This window comes from Tympanuchus pallidicinctus, unplaced genomic scaffold (genome assembly GCF_026119805.1).
Source record: "Tympanuchus pallidicinctus isolate F22 unplaced genomic scaffold, pur_lepc_1.0 scaffold4, whole genome shotgun sequence".
Classification (NCBI taxonomy): domain Eukaryota; kingdom Metazoa; phylum Chordata; class Aves; order Galliformes; family Phasianidae; genus Tympanuchus; species Tympanuchus pallidicinctus.
The window spans coordinates 19,853,962-19,876,996 of NW_026294758.1; the positions used below are offsets into that span (position 1 = coordinate 19,853,962).

Sequence of the window (23,035 nt, forward strand, 5' to 3'; positions counted from 1 at the left end):
TGAGGGTGTGATGTGTTGTGCTGGAGCTGCAGCCTGCAGCTGAGCCCTGTGCCCAAAGGAGTAAGGAGGTAAGACCCTCACCCACTCATCCATGGTTGGCAGGGAGCAGAGCTATCGGCCTTCACCCCTCTCCCAGCCAGGTCTAAGGATCCACACGCCTTTCTACCCTGGTGCCATTTTGTCCCATCTGCTGTGTGTTCCCCAGAGATCCTGAGACCTTCAGGCCACAGATCCCCATCTGTGCCACATCTGAGCTGGCTGACGCAGCAGAAAAAAAAAACACCCAGTATCTGGATCTCTGAGAAGGCGATTTGCTCCATCTGGCTTCTCTCTGGCCAGGCTGAGGTAATGTTGGTGCTGGCCAGCAGGAAGCTGAAAGCAAAAGATGCTTTTTTGAGGGGTTTGGTGTGTTGGCACTACTCTGTGCAATACAGCTGGCCACGGCCCAGCCCTAGATGCATAGGTGGCCGTTGCACTTTGATTTGCTTTTTTTCCTATTTGTGTTCCGTTGATAAGAATTTGACCTTTTCTCTCTGGCCATGGCACCTGGCCCGAGTCACTCAGACATGGGCTGCTGGGAATATGCTGTCTGCCATTGGGCTGGGAGATGAGAATATTTACTGGCTTGGAAAAGGATGATCCACAGGCCTCTGTCATGCTGACAAGGTAAGTCAGTAAGTCAGTAACCCAGTAAGTCTGGGTAAGTTTACTTCACTGCAAAGGAGGATGATAGGTTCTGGCATCAACCCCCCTGAGATTTGCACAGGGAAAGGTGGTATTTCTTACACTACTGATCATCGCTTATGGCATGAAGGCAATAATAAATCCCAAAATATTGCTATAGACAAGCAGTTCTCAGGGAAATTAGATGACCTGACAGCCCAATCTAGGTTATAAAAAAAAAAAAAGAGAGAGAAAGAAAGAGAGAAGGAAAGAGAGAAACAGAGAGAGAAAGAGAGAAGGAAAGAGAGAAGGAAAGAAAGAGAGAAAGAGAGAAGGAAAGAAAGAGAGAAAGAGAGAGAAAGAGAGAGAGAGAGAGAGAGAAAGAAAGGAAGGAAGGAGAGGAGAGGGGAGGGGAGAAGAGGGGAGGGGAGGGAAGAAAAAAAGGGGTGGCAGAAATCCAGTAGTCAACTTTGATGAAAGTAGCAAGCTCAGCAGGAATGTCCAGCCTGTTCCAGAGACTAAGGTGCTGCAAATCTCAGAGTCAAGGTCACTGCCAGCACCATGGGTTCCACAGCAGCACAGGTGAGTTGGAACTGATTGTAAACATGGTTTGAGGACAAAAGGCAGGTGATCTGGTTGTCAGCAGGAGCAAGCAGGATGCAGGGAAGTGGAGGTGATACTGGGAAATACTGGACACGACAAACAGTTGTGAGAGGCAGGCAAAGGCAACAGAAGGGACAGATATAATATTTTGGCTATAAACATGCTCTCTTGCTCATTATTCTCTAACAAGGAGATGAGAGGAGTACAGGAAGCTAACTTGCAATTTATTCCTCTTCATTCAAAGGTGGAAGGAACACATCATCCAGGTGTTTGCCAGAAAACAGCTCAGGACACTGCATTTCAAATCAAACAGAAAATGCCTCTTTCCATGGGGGAAAGAAAAGGCTAGCAATAAACAAAACAAAACAACAACAAAAACCACAAAAACTCCAGAGACACTATTATCCGCAGATGGAAAGACTGAGTTAATCATTTATTGGATTTTCTTCTGTGTGTCTGGTCTTTTCTGGAAACAGCTGCAAAAACATTTTTTTTCTTATTTTACTCAGAAAAACAGAGTAACCATCAGAACCCTTTCACTCTTACGTAAGAGTGGAAAAGTTGCTCTACCAGCACAAGGGGAACAGTAGATATAGAGGTAAGGTCCACAAGCTGGGCATGTGTAAAGAGAGCATAACCTTTCTGTTATTTCTTAAGTGACAGCAATAATAAATCATTACAGTAAAGCCCTGAGTGACAGTGGAGTCATGGCAAGGGATGGGTTGGTGTGCCTATGGGCTGGCTAGCAGGCATTACTATGGCACTGATACTGCAAGCCATGCCAGGGCCACTGAACTTCCTCTAGTGCTTTCCTTGCAGATTCTCTTACCTGTAGTGGCATTTCACACCAGACTGCTGGAAATCTCTTTCAGGGGTTAACTGATTCTTGTTTTGCTTCTTCCTCTGTTGACAACTCCCTAGAGTCTTGCCATACTCAGGACTCTGGGAAACATATTTTTTCCAGATTCTCCATCTCTTCTCTACTCTAGAGATTTCACTTTGCTTCCTCCTCCATCTCATCTGTTCCTTGGGAAGAAAGGGAATGATAGACATTCCCTGCCTGTGGAGACAAATAATGGTATTTGCCCTGTAGCTGGCCAAAATTAAAACATTTGATGGAAATCTCATCAGTCCTCTTTACAGATCTCCAACCTGACATTTATCTCTGAAAATCTTCAGAACATAGGTATCTCCCCTTTTGTTACTCTCTCTGTCCTTTAGTAATCACTTTCATAGCCACATTCAAACAGGACAACACAGGAAATCCTGATGAATGCCCCTGCTCTGTAAGACTTCTCCTGGATCTCTTGATAAGAGGAATAATCTCTATTATTCCTCTCTAAATCATGTCCCTTCCTCATCTCTTTCTGGCCTTCTCTGTAGCAGATTCTGCAGAGTCCCAAAATCAGCTGATTTGCAGCATGTCTGTGCTTCTGATCATGTCACCAATGACAGACAAGAGCTTCCTTTACTTCCCTAGCAAACAGCCAGGAGCCTCTAAGGACCATGGATCCTGGCAATTTATGTGGAACGATGAGACCACAACAGAGGCAGATCACTAAGTCCTTCCCTCGCAGCACCATCTACAAGTGGCAGTCCCATGCATGTTGGTGACCCAGGAAACCCTTCTGAATGTTCTGCAGGGTGCAGAATCCAGGGATCAGTCCTAGTCAGATTGAGGTTTTCAGTGTTCTTCCCAGACAGCTCTGGAAGTGATAGAGAAGTGGTTGGTTACCCCTGGGCTTCCAGGTCCTCCTCAGCTCTGCTCTGGCTGTTTCCCAGGGCTGAGAGTGCAAGGTAGCCATCCCTCGGAGTAGAGAAATCCTTCCATCTTGCTTCTGAGCAGGAAGCAAGGAGCCAGATCCATGAGTCCAGCATACTTCAGCAACAGGAACACCAACACTGGGGACAGGGAAAAGCAAATTTCAGCTAGTTCCTAGGATCTCAGTATTATATCCACGGCTGGATCTGTGTTAATGAGGGAGATTTCTAAAATCACTAAAAGCCCTTCCCTTCCTCAAACCTGTTATATAATGGGTAAAAGAAGGAATCACAGGTTGGTTTATTTGCTCTGTTATCCATACAGCAAGGGGAGGCTTCAACCTGGAGAGGTTATGGGGGAAGGGTCTTTTCACCTGCCATCTAGTACAGATCATGCATCACCCCATACATCTAAAACATATATCCTGAGCTCTGTCCCAAAGGAAACACTAGCTGGCAGCAGAAAAGCAAAGGAAGGATGTAAGGAAGAATAAACCTTTCACAGAATCACAGAAACACCAAGGTTGGAAAAGACCTACAAGATCATCCAGTCCAACCATACACCTATCACCAGTAGTACTCACTAGAGCATATCCCTCAACACAAAATCTAAATGTTCCTTGAACACTTCCAGGGTCGCTGACTCCACCACTTCCCTGTGCATCCCATTCCAGCGCCTGACCACTCTTTCAGAAAAATAGTATTTCCTAACATCTAGTCTAAATCTCCCCTGGCGCAGCTTGAAACCAGTCCCTCTAGCCATTCCCTTTCGTCCTCAGATTGTAGCACCCAGGCAGATGTTCATCATGTCAGTGCATTGTCTATATGCTTTATTTAATCTAACCTACCAATTGCAGACCATCTCAAAATAATTCTGGAAGAACTTTGCTAAGCATGATTACTCTAAAGGGCCTTCTACTCAGAATCCCATCTATCCTAGATCCCTCTGGTTTCCCTGCCTTGTATCTGAGTATGGTAATGCTGAACGTTTGCTCAGAGGCAAAGCAAAGTAGCATATCTGGACTAACAACCAAGAGAAGAAAAAGTTTTGCATGTGCAACAGTAGCACATTAAACAAATCTTTGGCACTAAGGAAAGTACAGAGGTGTTCAAAAGTGCAATCAGTGCAATGCACAAGGGAGGAGACCAAACTGCATTCGAACAGAAGAGAAACGCTCTAGGTGGTATTTTCACAGGCTGTTCTTTTCCCTCCAGAATAGCATATTGGATTCTACAAAATGGCATCCTTTCCAGGGAAACCTTAGTCAGTCTTACGTAAATCATTCTGGTCTTGACCTCCAAAAAAGGATGCTAAATACTGCAACTGTGTAGTATGCTGTGATCAAAGGAAACTTACATTTCAAGCCAAGATACTGTGGCTTTGTGTTTTTGGCTTCCTGAGACACTGGAATTCTTTAAAATCCCCCTGTGTGGTTTTCCCCATGTGCCTTTTTCTTTCCTGCCACAGATTATTCAGACTGGACTGAGACTGTACTTCAGATGCCAAGCTACAGAGCTACAGAGAGCTGAGGGAATGAGTGTGACGTGCTTAATGGCATCTTTTTTTTTTTTTTTTTGTAGAAGAAGTGGTACCTTCTAACAGTGCTACCAGTGTATGGAAAACCAGAGTCAGAGGAACAGAGGAAGATTGCTGCAGTTATAGCTATGACTTCATTGGTATGCAGCAAACAGCCTTCAGAGTCAGGTAAACATAACACTTTACTGTCTTCCAAAAAATAGGATCATTATGGCTTGCAACGCTGGGACATTCATGCAGCAGCTTAGTAAATGAAATGCTGCAGCTGCAGAGGAAATTAACACCATTAAGAATAAAACTACTAAACCCAATTAAATAAAGCCTCACTACGTTGGAAAGGTAGTCAGAAGAAATGGGGTTAGCCATCTACACTGCATTTCACTGTCTGTTCTCAACATAAGTAGCAGGACTGTACTTGGCATGAGAAATTCTTCCATGTGCAGGTTTTTCCTCTCATTTTGCTTCTTTGGTCCAGTGAGCACAATGGAGCCCCTTAGGCAAGTGAGATGTCAAGCAGCCATGCTCAGCTTTCCAGTGAGGGACATAGTGTTTCCTTGTGTCTGCCTGCATACTTAGGAGAACAGCATTGGCTTAGGTCCCAACAATGTGTACGATAAAGACCACGTTTACAGCATTTTCAGTCTCCTACACAGTTCACATCCATTCTCCACTTCCTAAATCTCTCCCCTCCTCACATCTGATATTGTAAAATCTTTCCAGGAATGCAGTTTCCATGCTGGAAGACATGCAGTCACAGGAACGAAATCTGCTTCCTTACACAAAATGGTAGTGGATGTAGGTAACATATGGCTAGAAAAGACTGCATACGTTGATATCTCTCCTCTGATCTTTCAGTTTATTGAACACATGAGACACAAACAATAGATGCAAGTTTACATGCAGAAAACAGCACATTTCACTCAGACAGAGCAAGCCCATCCAATGTGAGCAAACTGGTAATGACTTCATCTGAAAGTGAAAGGTTTCTGTAGCCAGTATTCTTGACATGTTTTCTCAACAAAGACACAGTTCCCACAGCAGAGAACAGGAGCCAAAACCAAAAAAGATCTGAGCTGAGGATATCATGTGTCCTGTCAGAGAGTGACACCAGAGACTTCAGGTGTCTTCAGGTACAACATGGCAACAGATTCCAGCTTGCATCTTAGAAGGTTCTGTTGTCAGCTTGCGGGGAAGGAGAGGTCAAAATATTTTCTTCACTCTAAGGCTGGTTTTCTGGAAGCAGCTTGACAAACAAAGGCCTGCAGAGCCTCATGGACTAACATCAACCTTAAAGAGTCTCATAAAGAGATGGAAAGCTTGTCCAACAAGATCATTCTTGGGAGGATGTAGTAAGAAGGAAGGCAATATCTTTGTATCAGATGACTGGGAGTATATGTCTAGAGTTACCTACAGAAACTGGATGTAGAAAAAGAGGTTCTAGTAGAAGGCATGTACCCTGCCCTGCCCACTCTTCTTGTATAAGTCTCCTATAGAGCTCCTATAACAAACCAAGACCTAGATCGCCTTTTAAACTCTTCCACACTCTTTCTTCCCTCCCCATGTATCAAGTTCAGCAAACATCCTCTAAATGTTTAGCCTCTCTTGTACCTCCCCATTTTCTCAATAGAAATCTCATCTCTTGCTCCTCACAGCCCTGGTCTCCTAACAGCACCCAACAGCAGATGCCAGCACAAGAGCTTCAGTTCCCCTGTCCTTCTGCTGTTTACCACTGCTGCCTCCTTAAAGAAGGGTCCCAGTTCCATAGACATATGTTCACAGTCTCCCATCCCCTATCTCTCAAGCAACCATTTATACGCTTTTTACTGCTTCCTCCCCAGAAAGTTGTTTATTCCCAGCCTGCCCCTGCCAGCAATCAACCCTGCATCAGTGGGATGGGTATACAGTCTTGACATTCAACATCACTTGCAGTGTGAGCAGCAGGAAAGCTGGAGGAAGTCCCCACCCACACTACTCTCAATCCTGCCTACCATCTGGAAGTTGTGCCCAATGCCAGATCTTGTGAGGCCAACTCTGTGCAAACAGAATGCTCTAGCCAAGAAGCATCACTTTCCATTAGCTTTTCTTCTACATTTTTCATCAAATGAACTGCTATTATCTTTACACTTACCCTACTCTCTTGTACCAATAACCTTAATTTTTCATTAGTAACTGGATAAAACACTTCCTGCCTTTTCTTCTGCTAGCTCTCAGGATTAGTTTTCATGATTTTCATACATATTCCTCCACACCATAGGTGGCTGCACTGAAATCAAGGCTAGTAGGCCATATAGCATCTATCTCTTTTACTCCTCTTACTTTCAGGAAGTTCTTACCTGGAATTCAGAAGGCATGAGATTAATTACATAAACATTTCTCTAGCATACAGATCTGATTTCCCATAAAGCAGGTTTTATCTCTACAGCTGAGTGTGTTGGTAGACACTGTCTGTCATTTCCGAATCCATATGGATGGAGTCACCATCTCCATGTGGATCCAGAATCTGTAGATGAAACTGATGTGCTGCTCCTGGCTCCCTTGAATCCAAAAATCCTTCTTTACTCCATTTTTTGAGAGTTTGAATTTTTCTCCTTCAACATCATGCTGAGTTTTTACAGCTCCATAAAACCAGCTTTACAATTCTATAACTATCTCAGGATCAAATCCAATTCCAAATTCAGCTCCAGGGAAAAAGCCACTCAATTCCATAAATATGTGTCCCATTCCTTCAGAATTCTTTTCCATTTAAATTTTTAATCAGGATACTACATTTTTTGATAGCTGACGCAAAAGCAACATTCTGTTTTCCTCCTTTTCTGCTGCAAAAGAGAGAGACTTGCCTCTTGGTGAGAAGAGCACGTTGGATTCCTGTTTTCTGAGCAAAGTAGAAGATGAAGAGGTAGACTTGGTGATGAGAAGTACTTGAGTCAGTTGTGGAAGGTAGAAAATTAGGTTCAAAGCCTGTTGGAGTCAGTGGAAAGCTATCACTGACTGCACTGGCCTCTGAAGTCTACTGTGGTTCTAAAAATGTTAGGTTCTTCCCAAATGTTGGATTTCCACTGTCAGTCTTAAGTTTTCAGTCTGACTCCAATTCTGCTGAGCACAGTGAATTGCCTTCAGCAGTAGCAGCAGTTAGCTCTGCTCAGGATCTGGGTTCTGTGCAAGTGCTTTCAAGTGCAAGACAAACAATTCTGAGTTATACTTTTTCATACTGACAGACTCCTCTGAAGTCCATGGCACACACTTACAAATTAGTCTTCCTACATTGCCTGGTAAAAGGTCAAGCTCCAGCATTCTTACTTCTCAGATGAAACAACTGAGGTAAAGCAGTTAAATGACGTGATCAGAGCACAGATGCAAATAAATGTTAGAGTCAATATGAAAGATCTCTTCTTTACATAGTAATAAACCACATGTCTTTCACAGCACCTCTCAATCCCAATGTGCTGAAGATGATTAAATGCAGGATATTCACCAAGCATGTAAGTGCATTATAAAACTGGAACCCAAATATCCCAGATTTATATTCACATTTTCAGACACTGTTCAAGCACAATGCTAAGACAAGAGCTGCAGCACGTTTACCCATTCGTAGTCCCTACAAAATTGTCAGCTAGAACGAGTATCTCAGGAGTAAGCCTTGCTCAGCTGAGCCTTCAAGGACAGCTCAGGTTTCCCTATGTTCTTGAGCCTGAACTGTTGGAACTGCATGAAGAAAGGAGATATATGTCGCAATATACTGCATCACTCAGGCTTGTCCTTCCTCCCTCACTGCCTGAGTAAGGAACACTTTTCCATCAGTAACCTCAAACTAAAAATCTAACTCACATCTTGGAATTGAATTTGAAGTGATTATCTGAGTTGGATGGGAGCTCTTAACCTCTTTACGTAAGTCAGTATTTGTTGATATGTTAGCTGCTCTCTTGAAACAAAGATCAGTTTCCTATATGTCAAATAAAAAAGTACATCTTTTCCAAAGAACTTGTCATGCAACAATTCTTTAGACATACCTATGATATACAGCCAGGTTTATACTGGAGGCTAGAAATGGCCAAGAAAACAAAGGAAAATCCTTCTCCTTTACGTATTGGGAAAGTCGTTATTGATAAAGTGACTTGCTTAAATGAAGGACTAGTTTAATTAATGTTTTTATATCCAAAGAAAACAAATACTACAGGCTTGTGATGATGCAAAATGACTGTACCACATAGTGGCATGACAAGAATCCTTTTCCCTCCAGGAAATGCAGGTAATATGTTTTGAAATGTAAAATGAACATTGCTAGAGGCAATCTTTATATCAAAGCTATGGGCCTCAAGCCATGCAGTGGTACCTCATGAAGCCTAAGGAATTTCAATTACCTCACCAAGTATGTCTTCTGAATTGAAAGACATTAAAAGAAGAATTATGGTATATACAAGGTTACATTGCAAAAAGAGGTTGCCAAAGACTCTGTTTTCATCTCCTTTGCCTAAAGGCTGCTGATGCAGTAGTGACAGCAGTACTGAATTTTGGGCAGAGGCTATTCCCTCAGACCAACTAGATCAATTGGGTTGGGCTTTAATATTCACTGTGTGTGCCTGGGCTTGTACTGGATTAGACCTCCTGGTTGTTGTTTCTTTTTTGAAGTTAAGACTTTCTCTTGAGTGTCAGACTTCACTAATACACAGGCAGCAACAGCCTCATAAAGGAGCACTCTTTTTAGTTCAGTTGTCTAAGAAATTGGAGCTTATGAGATTATGCCACCCATTATCTGTTTGTTCATCTGCCTGTCTCCTGAAGTACCTTTTGAATTGGATAGCTAATTTCAAACAGAAGTAGGATAGAAGTCTCAGGGAAAATTAGGTTAATGGAAATCAGAACTAGATTAATGCTTGTTTTGAGACATGGAAAAGCACATCCCTTGTGCAGCAGTCAGGACTAGCAAGTGGTGTATACAAATTCAGGCACTTTTCTTGCTTGCTAGAGCTATCCAATAGAACACAAATGGGAAATATTGATAGAATTGCATAGGGCAGAGGCAAAAGAGCAAATCAACAGGAAATGAGACTTTGCAAAATATCACACTTTTTGTTACCATTGGTGGAAGTTCCACATTATTGACGTGCACTGTTATCACGGACTCATTATTGGTCACTGAACACCAGCACACAGTGGGTCTTTTTGAAACACTACTAGTGCTAACTAGAGGACTCCATTTTCTTCTCTGGCTAACTGGCCTGACAATCAAAGCACAACACATTAACAGTTAAACAAATTGCTGCCCCAAAGCTTGATGGTGCTTAGGAAGGTTGGCCATAAGTGAATCCATTACTTACAAAAGGGTTGAACAAAGGGTTACCATTTTACAGAAAGGTATCTTTACTGTTAATGCTCCCCAGTTTTTGGAGTAATTCCTCAGAGCAGAGGGAAGAGATCTGTCATATCCCTGTTGTCACTGCCTGGGAGTATGAGCGCTGCACATCTCATGGACTATTACTCTGCGTCGACAGTTCAGTTTAAAATGCTAATCTGACCCATACCAGCTATGCAAATGCATGAACACCATGTAACCATCCCCAACATTTCCAAACCTGGGTATCCTACTTTGTCCCAGGCAATCTTTGCAAATGTTTCACCGTCTTAAGGAGTGGAAAACATCTAATTGAAATTTCCCTTGCTGTAATTTCATCCTGTGGTTCTTATCTTATCCACCATGGACAGAGAGAACAGATTACACTGCCTTGAAGCACTCTTGTAATTACCTGCAGAAGGATCACGTGATCTCTCAGTAGTATCTTCTCTAACTTAAAACAGCACTGGCTTTTGCTCAGCCTTTCCCATAAGTCCTGCTGCTTGTGTCAAGATGGGTCTACCTGCTGGATAAAGCAAAACCACAGAAGTCTATGTCCTCACTAGAGGTGAGCAGTGATTACTGGAGCTGCCTGTCACCAGTATGAGGAAAATGTTCTAGTTTCACAGACCATGTATTTGAACAGAAATTGAACTAGAAATACTTAGTTTCAAAAACCCAAGTTCTTCTTTTGCCTCTGTCTGGTCCTAGGCAAACTGAATTGCAGTCCACAGCTCTTTCACTTGACAGACAAGTCTGTTTAACTTGTTTATCTTATCATATTGTGACCAATGTAATATGAAGTTAGAGACTGGGCAGATGTTGTAAAGTGTGATGGATGACAGGCTTCCACGTGGATAGATATTCTGTCTTTTTTATAACTGCATTAGAGGTCTACATGGAATCACTGAAATATGTACTGCCATTCAAGACTTGCACTTCAGAGTGGAACTTTGCGTATTATCAATTTTCTTTACCAATATTGGTCAACAGACTTTTAAACAAAGATTCCCAAAGAATTTTATCCACTTCCTAACTTAAAAGAAGACTTAGTTTACTACAGTTTTAAAACACTAAATTGTTAGAGATACCTATCTACAGTAACAATCACAGAGGCTGTCATTTCAGAGCATTTTCTGAAATATTAGTGAAGGTATATATTAAAAGACTGCAGCACTTCTTGGTTTTTCTGTTTTTTGAAAGAATGAGTCTCACATGGGTTAGCTGATAAAAAGAAGTCGGTACTTTTTTGTAAACGGAGTGGGTGCTGATGTACTTCAGAGTACCCAGGTAAGCCAAGCCTACTTGTAAATGTTCTTCACGCTGTGTTTTCACTCAGTTCATACCTGCCTACCTATAGTTTATTCAGGCAACCACAGTTGCTCCTGCAGTACCAGGAATGCTGTGATGTGTCTCAGAGCCCTTGTTGTCTAATACTATTGGGATTGCTTTGAGGAGAACAGCAGCAGAACTTGTCTGTTCTGTTCCTGGTTTTCATCTTCTTAGACTATCAATTTATTTAACCAAGTTACATCCTGCTCAGCACGTTCAACCTGCGTTCACTATAGCTCTCTCAGAGGTAGATGAAGTCATCCAGGTTTCAGCTGCATCTCAGGATGCAGTTGGAAGGAGTGATGTAGTAAAGAGACCAAGCTGGCCACATGCAGAGGTAGCAAACAACTACTGCAACAGCTGCAGATTTCCAATGTGCAATTAATAGACCTACAACTTATTACCATAAACAACAGCAGTGCCTACTGAATTTTGGCAAAAAACATTGTAATACAGGGGTATTTCTCATCCTGCAGTACCAAGATAAGCAAGTTTTCTAGGGTGTCAGGAAAGAGCAATGAGGGCAGAAAAAGAAGTCTATAATCAGTACTCATTTCAAAGCAACTACAGGGAAAGGAAACTTTGAAAGAAGTTATTTTCTGCAGACTGAAAGAAGGAACTACCTTTACAGGTATGTGAAACAAGACTTTTTCTACAGGAAACAGATCTTTATCTAAGCATTGCATTAAGAAAAGCAGAAGGGAGAGTTGAGTTGTTGGAGTAGTTGATTCAGCCTTGCTCATAACTCTCATCCATTATTTTGGGGTCTTTTTGTAGATTAAAAACTCTCCAGAACTTACTTCCAAACTCAGGATATGAATTAGGGCAGAGGAGTTTGCTTACAAGAAAACGACTGGCTGTCTTTAAACCCAGGGAGGCCAAACAGGCATCACAGAGTTCCTTTCATTAATGCAGCCACTGGTATTTGTGCTACAGGCTGTGTGGGACAGTGTCATTAAGGAGTATTACTGGTATTACAACGAGACACAAAGAACAGAATGCCTAAAAATTGCATGTTTGCTGTGTGCTGCCATGGGTAGTTCTCCACTCAAATGAACTAGGCCTACATTAAATCAGCAGCACTCTCATCTTGCACTGGGCATTGAAGAGGACATGCTTAGCTGAGCAACAGGTGTAACAGTGATGAGTGGGACAGCCAGGGCTTCCCAGCAGCACAGGCTTCCCACGGCACAGCAGCAAGGCTGTGAGGGGATGCGCTTCTCTGAGAGCAGCCTCCTGGTATTCATCTTGGGTCCCAGGTGGGAAAGGGGGAAACAAGCCATCCAAGAACATATTAGCCTCTCCCACCCTGACAACATCCTTGCTTCTTCTCTGGGCTGGAAAAGGCATGGCATAGCAAGGTAGGAATGAATGAACGTTGCTTTCCCCAGGAAGATGTCTTGTGTTAGAATTCATCTTCCTCTGCCAAATCTGACGTGATGAGCAAACATGATTTCAGAATAAAAGTGCAACCTGTGTTTGGCCAAATCCTGGAGAAACACTCACTTTGCACCTCCAAAAGTGAGTTTATTATATACCGAAAGAAAGGCAAATAACTAACAGTAACTAACAGCAATAGAGAGGTGTAGCCTAAGAAAGGAAGAGGATCTGGCTTCCCCTCCCCCCTCCCCCCCATTCTTTTTCAGCTTTAATTTTACAGGGGAAAATGTTAATTGAGATAATATCTGTGAAGTCAAAAGTCAACCCAGCTGGGTCTTCCCCATGTAAACCTTTATCTGCATAATCATGTCAACTCTTTTCCTGCACAGACCTTACAGTTCTCAGCTGCATTGCATTTGAAATACCCACAGTGGGAGAAGCCACCATATGTTGCCCCATCTGTGAAAATGTGCAAGCAGACATTGTTTTTTTCTTGTATAATTAACTAAAAGGGGATTAACTAAAAGGAATATTTCACTCTCAAGTTTTAAAAATATTCTGTGGAGATATTCTAAGGTGAACAATAAAAATTACAATGGTCTAATAAGCACAAGCAATTAATAATGTCTTTGAACATAATATTCAAGAGCTGTTGATACAAAAGATTGGGTTGTTTTTTGTTGTTGTGGTGGTGGTAGTGGTGGTTTTTTTTTTCTTTGAATCAGAGGTCTGGAATAAGACTATTTTACTGGACAAAAAAATTAAGGCAATTAGAGGATTTGAGGCATGTGTTGTCTTTAACATCTCTCTTCCACTGGAATCATTACAGATTTCACAGGGGAAAAAAAATAAAGGAAAAATCTTTTAATCAAGCTTTTAATGCCTTTAAAAAGGACAGGGAATACTTGAATACTTTCTTTTGGACTTTGAATTCAAAGAGGCAATGAAGCCTGCTGCACAGTTCATGATGTAGCTACCTGTGGGATGAGTGGAGACTATGTTTGATACAGTAGAATTTCCTTCCTCCTGGTGCTTATAAAGATTAACACAATGGGCTGCGATAAACAGCATCAGGCTCCAGTGCTTTTAAAAATGTAGCAGAGTAAAGCATCTCTCTAATTCATTTCAAGATACTACGTGCCCTTACTCTCCCCTTTATCTTATTCCAATGAGGCCCTAAGCCAGGTTGGACAGCTGTGGGCTGTAGTCAGGAGTTGTGTCAAAACTCAGCCTATATTTAGGGTGTGGAGCGGATAAATGCAAGCAGACCTGCTTCCCAGAGAGGGGAAGCACAGTGTCACTATCACACAGCCTTCTCCAGCAGAGGGAAAACATGACAGCAGGTGTCTCATTTTCCATTCCCTGTCTGGTAGGGCATCTGAACACAAACAACTGTGGCTTAAGCACATCCCCATGTGCAAAGAACACAACCATGACTCTCCTTGGTGTAATGGCAGAGATGGCACTGATTCCAGTGGTTGCCACTGAATAAATGTTTGCAAACAGTACAGATTGTTTAGATGAGGTGAGAAACAAAAAGTGGCCAGGAAAAACCTGGAGGAGAATGTTGAGTTTGGTAAGATGTTTCTCAGATTTTCATATGGAACAGCTGGGAAGATGGAAACAAGAGGCTATTTACATGTTCAGGCCTAATGGGAACAGACGGAGAGGGTACATCTCATGCAGGAATGCTGCCTTGTGCGTATGCCAGGAAACCACTGACTGCTTGCTCACCCAGCAGCACAGCTAGCGAGGTGATGGGCAGCACGTAGCACGGAGACTCGTGGAAGCACAGTGACAGAAAGCCAAGGGGGAACGGCTTTGAACTAAAAGAAGGGGGAGTTGGGTTAGATGTTAGACACAAATTCTTTACCCAGAGGATGGTGAGGCCCTGACACGGCTGCCCAGAGAAGCTGTGGTGCCTCATCCCTGGAGGAGCTCAAGGCCAGGTTGGATGGGGCCCTGGGCAGCTGAGCTGGGGGGGGGCAGCCCTGCCCACGGCACGGGTTGGGGCTGGGCGGGCTTTGGATGTCCTTGCAACCCACAGAGGGAGGTTTACCTTCCACCGCGCACGCACACGCCGACACGACACCACTCGCCGTAGCACCGCACTTTCTCGCGACGAGCTTTGTCTCCGCACGGCCGCCACTCCCTCCCGTCCCACCCCGCGAGCCACGCGCTGTCAACTTCCAGCTGCCCCGCCTCCCGCCGCCGCCGCCATGCTTTCCCCGTCGGCCGTCCGCCGGCCCCTCGCCGCCGCCGCCCGCCTCGCCCGAGGCAGTCCTCAGGTACCGGGCGGGGCGGGGGCTGCGGGGCGGCCGGCCGGGATCCATTTTCCACTCCGGAGCGCGGTGCCGAGCGGGCAAGGGCGGGCGGTCAGCAGAGATGCGCGGTTGTCGGGATGGAAGTGCGAGGGGGCGGCGGGGCAGGGCTGGACCGCGGGGTGCGCGGCGCGGTATGGAGAGCTCCTAAGTCGGAGCTCTCCGATGCGCGGCATCGGTGGCGTCCGAAGCCGACACGGGGCCGAGTGCTGCTATTTCCTCATCGCAGAGATGGGTGCCGTGTCTGTTCGGCTGGGACAGTGAGCGAGCTCCGGGACTCCCGTGAAGCGTTGTGCGAGGAGGAGCTGTGGTGGGGAAGCTGAGCCCCGCGCCGAGCGGGCTGTTCTGCTTCCCCTCTGTCGTCGGCAATTTGTGTTTTCAGTTCTGACCTAAAGCAGTGATTCGAAAACGTTCTGAAGTAGTTAGTCACGCTTCCCTAGCGCTGGTTTAGTCTGACCAAGCGCTGGGCCAAACAGGGCCAGGAGGAGCTTCGTCTCCTTGAATCTGAAGGTAATGAAGGCATATTAAGAGGCAGATTTCAAAGGGCAATCATCAGGATGCCTGGCTTGCTTTTGTACCCAAATGCTGTCATGGTAAGAACACATCCTGCAAATAATGACACTAAGAAAGTTGTGAGATCGGCGCTTATCCCACTCCCATTGCTCTGTTTTGATTTCCTTAGCATCTTTTCTGTGCTGGGGTCTGTCTGTCCCAGCAGTTCTGGGAAGCTCCTGCTTTGGTACAGGGTAATAATTAAACAGTTCATGGGAAAGGTAGAGGGCACATTGTGGTTTGTTGCACTGCCAGAAATGATTGCAGTGAATAATACACACAGGAAGTATTTCCAAAGGAAAAAGTCACAAGATACTCTTGCAGCAGAGGTTTCCAAGCATTCTCAGCCTGTAGTAAAACAACACCTTTTTGTGAAACAAACAAAAACAGTCTAGTAGGGGGACAGAAGATAGTTTTCTGATTTGAGAATTAGTTCTACTTACTTTTCTTAACATTTTCTTCTAGATACTCGCATCTCTTGCTACAGGACCCAGACAGAATAATGGCATTTTCTATGAAATTCGCACGTATGATGTTAAGCCATCAAAGATGAAGGATTTTGTGGAACTGGTTCATAAGTACCTGCACCTCCGCACAGCTCACTCAGAGCTAGTGGGATTCTGGACAGCAGAGCTGGGATCAATGAACAAGGCTGTGCACGTCTGGAAGTATGGTATGCTCAGCACTGCTCAGAGTGTCAGAAGGCAGTACCATGAGTACAAAAGCTGAAAAAATCCACACCGTAGTGCAATTTTGGTCTGGTGGATTGATTACGGCTGTTCTTGAAAGTGGTCTTTCCTCTGAGCAGGTGTATAGAATCATAGAATCACCAGTGTTGGAAAGACCTCCATGATCATCCAGTCCAGCCTTGCACCTACTATTTTCCTCACTAAACCATGTCCCTTAATACAACATCTGAACATTTCTTGAACACCTCCAGGAATAGCAACTCCACCACCTCCCTGCACAGGCCATTCTAGCTCCTGACCACTCTTTCTGAGAAGTTTATCCTGATGTCCACCTTGTATCTCCCCTGGCACAACTTGAGGCCATTCCTTCTAGTCCTGTCATTAGTTATGTGGGAGAAGAGTTGTAGAGAGCGATAAGGTCTCCCCTGGGCCTTGTCTTGTCCAGACTGAACAAATCCTGTTCCTTTAGTCGCCTGCATAAAACTTGTGCTCCAGACCCTTTGTCAGATTTGTTGCTCTTCTCTGAACATGCTCCAAGGACTCACTGTCTTGTAATGAGGGGCCCAAAATTGAACACTTGAGATTCACCCTCACCAGTGAAGAGCACAGTGGGATGATCACTTCCCCACTCCTGCTAGCTATTTCTACAAGGCAGGAAGCCATTGGCCTTCTTGGCCACACTACTGACTCACATTCAGCCAGGTGTTGACCAACATGCCCAGGTCCATTTTTTCCACATTCTTCCAGCCACTCTGCCCCAAGCCTGTAGTGTTGCCTGGGGTTCTTGTGGCCAAAGTGCAGGACCTGGCACTTGTTCTTATTGAACTTCATCCCATTGGCCTCAGCCCAGTGATCCAGCCTGTCCCAATCACACTGTAGGGCCTTCTTACCTCAAGGCAGATCAACACTTCCCAGAGACCTGGTGTCATCTGCAAACTTACTGAGGGTGCACTCAATGCCATCACCCAGGTCATCAATAAAGATACTGAACAGGACAGGCCCCAGTACTGATCCCTTAGGAAACACCACTTGTGACCAGTCACCATCTGGCTTTAATTCCATTCACCATCACTCTCTGGGCCCAGCAAAGAGTGTACCTGTCCAAGCCACAAACTGGTCTAGGTAAACTATGTCCCTCATCCACCAAGTGGGTCACTTGATCATAGAAGGAGATCGGGTTGGTCAGGCGGGACCTGCCTTTCATGAGCCCATTCTGTCTGGGCTTCATCCCCTGGTTGTTCTGCATGTGCCGTGTGATCTCACTCAAGATGATCTGCACCATAACCTTTCCTGACTGAGGTCAGGCTGACAGGCTTGCAGTTGCCTGGTTTCCCCTTATGACCCTTCTTGTAGATAGGTGTCACACTGGAAAGCCTCCATTCTTCTGAGACCTCTCAGTTGACCAGGAATGCCAATAGATGGTAGAAAGCAGCTTGACTGTCATCTCTGCCAGCTTCCTCAGCACCCTCAAATGTATTCTCGAGGATCCCCGTGGACTTGTAGCAGTTGAGGTGAATTGTAGGTCTCTTAACTGCTTCCACCTGAATCATGGGGTGTTTATTCTGCTCCCCATCCCAGACTTCCAGGTCAGGGTAGAGTACCCCAGGGATAATTGGTCTGACTTTTAAAGACAGATGTAAAGAAGGCATTGAGAACTTCAGCTTTTTTCTTATCCTTGTCAGTCACATTCCCTGCTACATCTGGTAAAGGATGGAGATTCTCCTTAGCCCTGTTACTGTTAATATATTTGTAAAAATGTTTTTTGTTCTCTTTTAGCTCAGTAGCCAAGTTTTAGTTTTCTCCCTGCACATCTTAACAAATTCTTTGTGTTCTCCCTGATTTGCCCGTCCCTTCTTCCATAGGAGGTAGATTCTCTATTCTGGAGACTCAGGAAAATCTCCCTGTTCATCCACACTGGTGTTCTTCCCTGCTGGCTCATTATATGGCACAGAGGGACAACCTGCTCCTGTGCCTTTAAGACTTCCTTGTTGAAGAGCAACCAGCCTTCCTGGAACCATCTTCTCTTCATGACTGAATCCCAAGGGACCCTCCTTACCACGATCCTGAATAGTTCAAAGTCTGCCCCCCAGAAGTCCAAGGTAGAAGTTTTGTTTCCACCCCCACCCCCTGACTGTACCATTTCATGGTCATTCTGCCCAAGGCAGCTCCCAAACTCCTCATCTCTCAGTCTCCCACCAGTCCTTCTCTGTGAACAGCAGATGTAGTGGGACACCATCCCTGGTAGGCTCTCTTACCAGCTTCTGTACAATCTGGAACCCCCTAGGCTGCACTACACTGTATTTCCAACATGTATCAGAAAAGTTGAAGTCTCCTAAGAGAACAAGGGCTGGCGATTGCATAACTTCTGCCAGCTGCTTGTAGAACACCTCATCTGTCTCTTCATCCTGGTTAGGAGGTCTATAACAGACCCCCACTAGGATGTCTGCCTTGTTGGCCCTTACCCTGATCCTTATCCATAGAGATTCAACATTATCATTCCTGCTCTCAAGCCAAACAACACTGAAACACTCTTCTAACATAGAAAGCCAGCATGAGATGAGCTGCATAAGAGTGCTTTGTTTATAGTAGGTTCCTCTCAGGTAGGGCCAGCTCCTGAACAACACATCTTCCGAGTCTCAGAACAGATGGGAAAAGAATTGAGACTTCCTCAATAGGATCACAGAGTTATAAAATCACTTGAGTTGGAAGCGCCATCTAGTTCAACTCCTCTGCAGTTAATATGGACAGTTACACTTGGATCAGGTGCTCAGCTCCCCGTGCAGCCTGACCCTGAGTGTCTCCAGAGATGGGGCATCCACCACCTCTCTGGGAAACCTGTGGCAGTGCCTGATCACTCTTATTGTATAAAAACTTGTTTACAGCCAATATAAATCTTCCCTTTTACTTTAAAACCATTTCCACTTGTCCTATCACAGCAGTCCCTTCTAATGATTCTGTCCCCTTCTTTCTTATATCCTCCCTTTACATTATGCATATGCAAATTGTGTAAGTGCAGATCATATTTATGCAAATGCCTGTGTTTGTTTATATGTATGTATAATCGCTCACAAATTCTAGTACAGCATAGCATCAGCCCTATAAAACAAAACAGCATGCAGTTTGTGTGGTTAAACTCCTGAAGCTACACTGTGCTGAGCTGGAAGGCTGCTCCACAAGTGTGATCATCCCATATGCATGGAGTGCTGTGTTGCTGCTTCAGCATTGAGAGCAACAGGCTTCTGACACTGCAGTCATCAACTTTCTGAGCTGGAAAGTGCTGCTGAACCATGAAAAAAAAGCTGAGAAAGGGTGTGCTGGCTGTGTTCTCTGAACCCAAGGGTTTATGGAGCCATGGGAAGGCGCACTCCTGTCATTTCTTTGTGTATCTGTAGGGGGGGCTTACCCGTATACTCAGAACTTTTTTTTACAAAGGTAGCAGTCTGCTCTTTGAAATAAAATATTTTCACAGTGCCTTCTTAAAGTGGTGGATCGTCCTTCTGTCCTCAGGGGGAAGGGAGTTGCTATGTGCAGACAGGAGTGAGTTTACATGTGTCTGTGGTTCAGAAGATGTTCTCCTGCTTCTCAGGAATTTTTACTTTGTTCTTTCATTTCTTTTTGTTGAAAAATAGTTTATCAGAAACATTTAAGATGGGAAACTAAGGAAAAATCCCATTATTTTTGTTTCCTATTCCATAACATATATGTATATATGTATGTTACATACATATATGTTAGGTGTGATAGCATTCTTTCTCCTTGTTTTCATCATCCCTCTTCTTAACTTCTGTTTAATAGCTAAGAATAATTGTTGCATTTTTCTATCGATTTCGAGACACTGATATTTCTTGAGGTTCTTTCCAATCTCAGATGCTGTATTTTTCTCTAACTGGCCGATGTGGTAATAAATTTTCTTCCTTTTTTCTTTCTGTCTTACAGATAATTTTGCCCACAGAACAGCTGTCCGGCAGGCACTAGCCAATGACAAGGAGTGGCAGGGACAGTTCATCTCTCCAGCTCTTCCCCTGATAGAAAAGCAGCACAATGAAGTTGCTTATCTGGTACCCTGGTGTCAGCTTGGGAAACCTCCAAAGGAAGGGGGTGAGCTTATCTTCTCTTTCTGATTAAAGCTACAGATACTGACTGACTACAAAACGTGGCTTAAAGTTTAAACCAGGTATTGCACAACTTTATGACCCTTTATGTAACAAGCGCTTGTGTATAAAAAAAAACTAACTGGAGCTGTAAGATTTCAGACAATGTGTGAACTAACAAACAAAAATGCAAAATGACCACCACACAGTAGTGCTCTGAGTGATCATCCTGGCTTAGTTTGTCCACCATCAGCTTCCCAGAAACATTAAAAAAAAACATTTTTCTGTTTCACAGAGGTTTGTCTCATTTGTCACTTTATTTTGTTGCAACTCCTTGTCCATAACAGTTTAAATAACCAAACCCCCCAAATCTGCTTTCTAAGGTACACAGAAGGCAAGCATAGTTCATAGATCATAGCTTGGTTGTAGACTTCCTGTCTTTATATATTTTGTTTCTCTTTTTAGCAACTGTGATACTAGGAGTATTGACTATACACTGACTTAGGAAAATCTTTCTACTGGGGTGTGTGGGAGTCCTTCTGTACTGCTGGGTCCTGGTGCTTCTGTGTACATCCAGTTGTGCTCCTGTGATTCTTTTTGAGGTGCTGTGCAGGCTGGGCAGGAGGCAAATTCGTGGCCTTCTCTCCTCTAGTAGCAAGGTTACCAGTACTGGTTTCACAGTAATGAAAGCATGGCTATGAAAAGACTGAAAAATGATATTTAATTTCCTTCCTTGAGGTTTTCTTTTGCCTTTTCCTCTAGGTGTGTATGAATGGGTTACTTTTCAAATGAAGCCTGGTGGGCCAGCTCTGTGGGGTGAGGCATTTCAAGCTGCAATCAATGCTCATATCAACACAGGCTACACCAAGCTAATTGGTGTTTTCCACACAGAGTATGGGTTACTTAACACAGGTAACACTACTTCTCGGTTTCTAATACAGACTTTGGTATAGGAATGGGGAGGGCAGGTGAAAAACTTCTTGTCCTGGTTCAGGGTTGGATGGCCTGATAAAAAATGTTGCTGTGGATCATGGAAGTCCTGTAAACAATCCTTGAACCCAGCTTTGTGTATTCTGTTATATGTTTAAGCCAAGTGGTGCAATTTTAAAATATTCTCTGATCTGTTGTTAGAGTCAAATCTTTTAAAGGCTCAGCAAAGGATCATCTCAACACATTCTTGCTTGGTGAACTGTTTCTGCTCATTACAAGGCATCTAACACACGAGGGTGAACAGCAAGGACTTGCATACTGCATTACAACATAACAGCAACAGCGACAAGCTGACTTTATTTGTACTTTTCAGTCCACGTGATCTGGTGGAATGAGAGCCCAGATCACCGGGCAGCAGGAAGGCACAGGGCCCATGAAGATGCCAGAGTGGTAGCAGCTGGTAAGAGATGATGGGTTTAGAGAACTCAATAGTGTTATTTGCATGCATGCTGAGAAGAGTATTATTATTCACTGGATTTCTTTCTTAATTAAACGTGCATTTAATTTCAGTACGGGACAGTGTCAGATTCTTGGAATCCCAGCAGAATATGCTCCTGACTCCTCTGGCATGCTCACCACTGAAGTAGCCTAATGAATGATGGTGGAAAAGCTGAGATAGATGCACCATTGGCAAGAACCATTGCATGGATCATCACAGTCATACCCTCACAAACTGTATGGATTTTCTTCAGAGTGGATGCAAAATGCTGATCACCAGCACAGTAAAATTCTGCACCCCTATTGTTTACGGTGATGGTCCGACATCTGTAGAAGTAGAATTCAGGTTGTATCACTTCCAACATGAAACTTAACTTTACAGATCTTTAATTTAACCCCTTCACTTTTTAATATTTTTCTGCATAGCTGCTAGGGCCCAGTTAGAGGTTTTCCAAGGTTACAGCTCAGGGCAGGTGACTTTTGTAATCATTGCATCAGTCGTATTACGTACTGGCTCAAGGAGTGCCCCCATGCATCCTCATAACACAATTACATTTTAATCAAGCTTCTCATTGGGATGCTTTGTATTAATTCTTAGTAATGTAAAACTTCATTGTGCCTGGAATTGTGTCAAGCAAGTGCTACAGTGTAGCTGCTTAGGTGGTGTTCTGATTGAGTCTTTCCTAACCTCAACCCTTTAATTTTATATCCTGTAAACACTTCTTTAACAACTGTAGTTTTGCTTATTTTAATACTTCTTCAGAGTGCTAAACTTGTGTATCTCAAATTCACCTCATCTATGCATCTTTGAAATACAGTCTGCCAGACTGTTGAAAACCAAATAAATTTGTATAAAGCGAAAGTTACGGTGTTTACCAGTCAAGCTCTTACTGTTTTGGACCTCCAGTAAAAACCATTCTGCAAGTACAGGCTTCTGCAGGCTTTGCATTTTGGGCATCGTGGTCTTGGAGCCCTTAAGGCGTTTTTTGATTTGCTACATCGTGTAGCAGCAGAACAGAGGCTGCACAGGCTGTGAAGTTGGTTACACTGTGTGTATACTGGTATGAAAGCACCCCCTGCTGAGGGGCGGTCCTTTAATCTGATGTTAGCTAAGATTAAGGGTATTTCAAACCTTTATGCTCAAACACAACATTTTGCCTTGGCAGTGAAATTAGGTGTTGAATATTTATAGCAAAGAGCAGTTATCAATATGGCTGCATCTCTGTGACAGAAACATTCTGGGGCAGGTACCTGACTTTGGGTTTAACATCCAGATAGGTCTGCGATGCCTACAAGCTCTATAGCTGAATTTGACAGTTGCACAGATTATCTTCTGCTGGATTTGTTAG

General features: G+C 43.9%; 1 protein-coding gene and 1 long non-coding RNA gene across 2 annotated transcripts; one reads left to right on the forward strand and one right to left on the reverse strand.

The window, feature by feature from the left end:
• Positions 1–1,663: 1,663 nt before the first annotated feature.
• LOC128089237 (uncharacterized) lies at positions 1,664–14,749 on the reverse strand. Its single transcript, XR_008210462.1, has 3 exons — positions 14,665–14,749; positions 3,002–3,168; positions 1,664–2,326 (listed from the first exon to the last, which is right to left on the reverse strand). It is a non-coding gene; the product is annotated as an uncharacterized LOC128089237 (long non-coding RNA).
• Positions 14,750–14,753: 4 nt separating this feature from the next.
• NIPSNAP3A (nipsnap homolog 3A) lies at positions 14,754–22,548 on the forward strand. Its single transcript, XM_052700422.1, has 6 exons — positions 14,754–14,893; positions 15,944–16,151; positions 20,104–20,265; positions 21,021–21,170; positions 21,562–21,648; positions 21,759–22,548. Exons 1-6 carry the CDS (start codon positions 14,825–14,827, stop codon positions 21,833–21,835), a joined length of 753 nt encoding a protein of 250 aa, XP_052556382.1. The 5' UTR covers positions 14,754–14,824; the 3' UTR covers positions 21,836–22,548.
• The last annotated feature ends 487 nt before the right edge of the window (positions 22,549–23,035 follow it).